The 5,481-nt window shown below is 53.3% G+C and overlaps 1 protein-coding gene across 1 annotated transcript; it reads right to left on the bottom strand.

The window, feature by feature from the left end:
• Positions 1-387: 387 nt before the first annotated feature.
• On the bottom strand, positions 388-5,415 carry Zbtb39 (zinc finger and BTB domain containing 39). The gene is made up of 2 exons (XM_055612043.1): positions 5,305-5,415; positions 388-3,521 (listed from the first exon to the last, which is right to left on the bottom strand). The coding sequence occupies exon 2, from the start codon at positions 3,475-3,477 to the stop codon at positions 1,366-1,368; it is 2,112 nt and encodes a 703-aa protein (XP_055468018.1). The 5' UTR covers positions 3,478-3,521; positions 5,305-5,415; the 3' UTR covers positions 388-1,365.
• Between the last annotated feature and the right edge of the window lie 66 nt (positions 5,416-5,481).

The raw sequence follows: 5,481 nt of genomic DNA, 5'->3' as shown, positions 1-5,481 counted from the left end.
TTAAAACCACTTGCTTATGAAACAGCCCAGGGTGCTGCTGAGTACCACTTGGGGGCAGCATCAGAGGCTGAGCCCAAAATTTGGGACTCTCAGAGCTCACCTGAGCAGGGTGAGGTAGTATGAGCTACTGAAGTGCCATAAGTATGCAAGATCAAGGGTCCTCTTTAGCCCTTTTTTTTTCTGGGCAAGACCCCTTCATAGACTAAGAATGAAGCCAAACAGCCACAGGGGAGGCCCAAACCAGCTGCCATCCAAGAGTGCCCCCTGGAGGTGATGCAATGAAAGACCGGAACCAATTTCAGCAGGTGAACTGCCAAACTCCCACATTTTTACCACCAAGTAAACAAGTTACCCAACTGGGACAGTTGGAAAGCACATCCTGCTATATACCAGTTACTCAGGTTCCTTTAATCCCAAAGAGCTCATGATCCACCACCTCACAGGGTCTCCTCATCTATGCCGTAGGTCAAACCATCCTGAGTGGGAGACTTGATGTAAGTTAAGGCAAGACTGCTGCTTGAGGGACATCTCTATGCCCACGAGATGCAAGGTTAGGGAGACGCACGGAGGCCAGGTGGCAGGTGGCCACACCGAAGTGGCTCTGCCCTCTCTGCTCCTGATAAAAGGTTTGACGTCCAGGGTTCTCACTCTATAGAACCGTGTTTCTTTGGAAATGAGGGGAAAGGAGAGCCGCTTCTTCCATCCAGGCTGCCCCATCTGCTGGCACCATGGGACACCCAATGCTTTCCAACCAAAACAGAAGGCTCAGTCCTCAGTGTGGATCTAGCTGCCGTGAGACTTCCACTGTCCAGTCAGACTGAGCTGTGGCTCAAGCAGTGCAGCTCCTGAGGGCTTGTCTCCGCTGCGGAGGGTGTGGGAGCGGAGATAAGCTGCCCTGAGGCTGGTTCCTTCTGAATGGCCACATTCCCCCATCTTCCCACTGTTGTCCCGCCCGAATGCTGGTACTCACAGCCACAGTGAAAACCTGTCCCCACCTCTGCTATTCAGTGAGGCTGTTGGTCGGATTCTTAGCAGCATAAAAACCTATCAGTAAACTACAACTAGAGAAACTGGCAAAGGGACCCAGGTGACAGGGCCACTTGACTAGATCCTAAAGCCAGCCTCAAAAATTATCAAAACCGCTGCCCTCTATGGGCAAGAATAGGTATGGAGGTAAATGTAACAGGGCTGTTGCCTCTCAAAAACAGTAACAGCTTATGTGCTATTTCTTCTCTCAACACAAGACAGAACAGGACTCCTAGCAAGGCAAAACTGGAGCGTCAGCTGAGGAAGGTCCAACAGCCTCTAAAGAATCAGCATCCCGGCTGCCGCCTGGAAGCCCCCTCCGGCTGTGCTGAGCCCCAGTCAGCTGTCCGGGTTCTTTTCAGCCTCTTTGGAATGGATAATGTACATGAAGGTCTGCTCGATGGTGAAGTCAGGTGGGAGGCTGCCTTTGTGCACCCCGACATGTTTGCTCATAAGGTTAAGGGTGGAGCTGTAGTGGCCACAGACGGTACATCGGTACATGAGCGCCCCCGAGTGCGTCTTGAGGTGGCACTTGATGGTTGAGCGCCCTCGGAAGAACTTGTGGCACACCTTACACTGGTAAGGCTTCTCACCTGTGTGGATCCGCCGATGGTAGTTGAACTCGCTCGTGTGGGCGAACCTTTTGCCACACACCTTGCAGCTGTACTTGCTGTTCCCAGGTTGGCCCTGCAGAGCCAGTTCCTCACTGAGAAACTCCTCTGCAGCCACCGGCAGCTTCCGCTTCTGGAGGGCTAGGTGTGGGAGCCCCAAAGCAGACCGAGTGTCAAGGCCACTGCTGCATTTGTGCTGGCTGACGTGGTAGCGGTAGGCGGCCTCCGACCTGAAGCTCTGGCTGCATAAGTGGCAGCGGAACAAGGCATCCTCCAGACTCTGGTGCACCGCCATGTGCTTCTCTAAGAGGTGCCAGTCCACAAAGCTGCTGGCACAGACCGAACAGGAGAAGACTGAAATGCCCAGGTGAGAGAGAGTATGCCACATGAGGCTGCACAGGTTGAGGTGGCGCTGGTCACAGACGCTGCAGGCCTGGCCCTTCAAGTTCAGATGCTCGAGGATGTGGCCTCGGACCACATGGAAATCTCTGGCCAACACTTTCCCACAAGCAGCACATTTCAACTCAGGGTAGGCTGCCCCTGAGAAGAGAGCCAGTTTCCCAGACATGGGCTCATTAGGGTGGACAATAACATTATTCTCAAATATGCCATCCCGTCGATGCAGAGTTAGCTGCCACTGGGTAAAGAACTTGGTTTCACACATGTCACAGGAGAACAGGAAAATACCAATGTGGGACAGGACATGGGTCACCCGGGAGTTTCGGTCCTGGAAGTGGGTCTCACAGACCTTACAGTTGCCTGTGAGCAGGTCTACGTGGTCCCGGGCGTGCTGCCGTATCAGCTGGATGTTGGGCTCTAGAACTTTCTTGCATACCTGGCAGGGCATGGCCTTACTCTCCCGGCTGTCACTCTCACCAAAAGTCAGGTCATCCTCACTGTCATCACTCAGTTCAATCACCTCCTCCGCTGTCCCAATGTCCTCAGCCGGGTCCTCAAACTGCAAATCATCTTCCCCCAGTTCCTCCATTTGGAGGTCCTCCATCTGCCCAAAGCCTGGATCTCTGGAGTGGTCACTATTGCTCTGACAGGAATTGGTCCTGGGTGTAGAGTCTATGGCGTTGTCCAAGGTGAAGAGGCTGTTTTTACTGAAGTCTCCATTGCTTTGAACTTTGTATGGCTGGCAAGAACTCGTGCTGGTCTGGATGCCTGTGCTGGCAGTGCCTAGGACCGGTAGGGTTGCCATACTGGGAACAGACGTAAACGGAACAGGGGCGTCGTGGTCTTCTGTCTTTGGTGGCAGTGGCAGCTGTGGCAGGGCCAAGCTATGACTAGTATCCCCTGCAGCATTCCTCTCTTCCTCTTTATAGCTCCCTCCAGCATCAGCAGACAACATATAGTTTCTATCGGGACCAAACGGGTGGGCAGGGTCTACTGAAGGACAACTCAGAGTAACAGACTGGCTGTCATGGGTGCTGGTCAAGGACTTAGCCATTGCAGTGCTCTCTAGGTCTGGGAAAGTAGAGTGGCAGGCCCGGAGGAGGTCCTCCATACCCAGTCGCTCGGCGACCTCATAAATGACCCCAACGTTGATCAGGTCTGTGAAAAGCTCTGATGTGTAGACAAAGCTGAGAATCTTCTCGAAGTTGGCAGGCGTGATGAAGTCCACCACGTAGGTCCGGGCAGCGTCAAGCCCAGTGTTTAAGAACAGGTTCTGGAAGTACCCGGCTGCACATGCCAGCACAGCCTTATGTGCAGGAAAGGAGCGGCTCCCCACCACAATGGTGACATCGCACATGGTCTCTGACAGCCGGCACTTGTTGAGCTCCTTCAGCAGGTTGTTGGGGTGGTTGCTGCTTTGCAGTTTGATCCTCATGCCCATCTTAGCAGCTCCTACGAAGTTGCCCCTGGATCAGCAACGTCAATCTGTGGACAGGACAAAAAGGTGAGATAGCCAAACAACCCTAAAAGAAGGTTCTGTGTAGGCAAAAATACAACCATTCTGGGTGGGTCCTGGCTGAGCAGGAATGAATGAGTAAGAAAAATGGAAGCCGAAGATAAGAAGGAGGAAATGATCTTCAGCCTGCATATTCTCAACTAGAGTCTTTATGACAAAACCCAAAAGGGATGAGAAGAAAGAAATTGATTAGCTTGCTCTTGAAAGTCTAAAAGGCTGGGATTGCAAAGCCCCTAAGAGCATCTGCTATTCATGTAGAGGACCCAGGTTCCATTCCCAGCATCCAAAAGTCTAGAATTATAATTCCATGGCATCTGACACTTTCTCCTGACTTACTTAGGCAACACACACACAGTACATTTACATTCAGGCACTCATGCACACAGAACAAAAACAAATAAATCTTTAAAAAACAAAAACAAACAAAAACCTAAGAGACCAAGACCAAGTACAGTGGCATATACCTGTGATTCTGGAAAGCTAGAATTAGGTGGAGGAGAAATCAGAGTTCTAGGACAGCCTGGGCTATAACGCCAGACTGTTAAAAAGAGACGCATGGCTGTAGGTGTCAAGCTAGGACTCTTCCAGCTGAGCGGGAGACTTTCTGTTGAGCACAATCCTCTACACCAACAAAACAGCGGGCTCAGGTTCTTTATTAACTTCTTTCTATACAAACTTTCTTCTGTTATGAAGTCTATTCTTTTTCCTCATGATGCCAAATGCCACAAACATACTTGAACAGCATTATCAATGCTCCATCACCTAATGAGGAAGAGAGAACGCTAGCACTTTTAGTTGTCTATCATAGCTGTCCTTTCAAATCTCAAAATAAACCTCCTTTCTTACTTTGAAATTGCTGTTACTAAGGATGGCCTTGATCTCACGATCCTCCTGCCTCTACTTCCCAAATGTTAGATTACAGATATGAGCCACCTGACCAAGCTCAAAATCTCACCCTCTTGAATCCCCATCTCGCCCTTCATAGGCTACATGCCTACTCTCTGGCCTTTCCCAGAGCCAATCCAGATGTTGATTTCACCGCATCAGTGTGTTCTGTGGAAGAAGCTAAATTCATAACCAAAGAAGAAAGCAAAGCGAACACAGATGTGGTGTTTAACATTACTTAAGTACGCTGCATTTGTCTTTACCAACATTATACTAACAACTGGATGCCTTATGCAAGGGAAAGATTCCTTCTTTAACATCAGTTTTCCCCCTTTCGGCTCCTGCGCACCTCGGAAGTACAGCTTGTCACATGCTTGTACGTCTCACAACTCGCCCTGAGCAGCACAGCCCTTCTCCATCGCACCAACAATTACCAACTTTTTCCGGGCTCCAGAACTCGTCTGGATATTGCTGTGTACCAACCGCCAGTCTCCCGCGCCCTGATGGTCACTCCTCCACCGTGGGAGGCTCCGGGCACCCTGTAGATCTGTAATTTGCTAGGAGTGCGCCCCAACCGTGTGGCGGCGCCGAGGTCTGCCCTGCGATCCGCGGAGGCAGGGGCTGGACTGGGCGGGGGGTGCGCCGCTCCGGCCAGGGGGTCGCCCCAGACAACGCACGCCGCCTCCTGCGACCCAGGCCAGCAGCCCGGGAGCCGGCCGAGTGCAGGCCGGGGAGCCGCGGCCCGGCCGCCCGGAGGGAGAATGCGGCCGGCTGAGAACCCCAGCGGGGCGCGTCCGGCCAGGGCGACGGGAAGGCCGAGCGGGAGTCCGGCTCGACCCGAGGCAGCCCTCACCCGACCGCGCTTACCCGGCTCCACGGGACCCGAGCACCATCGCCGCCGTCGCCACCGCCTCACACAAAGGCCCCGGCCCGCCGTGCCCGGCCCGACAAGGAGGCGGCGCCGCCGGCCGCGGCCAGACTCTCCATCCGCCGAGCCGCTCGCCGCGCCGGCCCGGGCCGCCCCCGCCGCCCGGCCCGCAGCGC

The sequence above is a fragment of the Psammomys obesus genome, unplaced genomic scaffold (assembly GCF_907164565.1).
Source record: "Psammomys obesus unplaced genomic scaffold, mPsaObe1.curated_primary_1811, whole genome shotgun sequence".
NCBI classification, from domain to species: domain Eukaryota; kingdom Metazoa; phylum Chordata; class Mammalia; order Rodentia; family Muridae; genus Psammomys; species Psammomys obesus.
This window is presented reverse-complemented; position numbering and strand designations above follow the sequence as displayed.

Excerpts from the sequence above, each read along its gene's own strand:
- Zbtb39 (XM_055612043.1), bottom strand. The coding sequence starts at position 3,477 with ATGGGCATGAGGATCAAACTGCAAAGCAGCAACCACCCCAACAACCTG.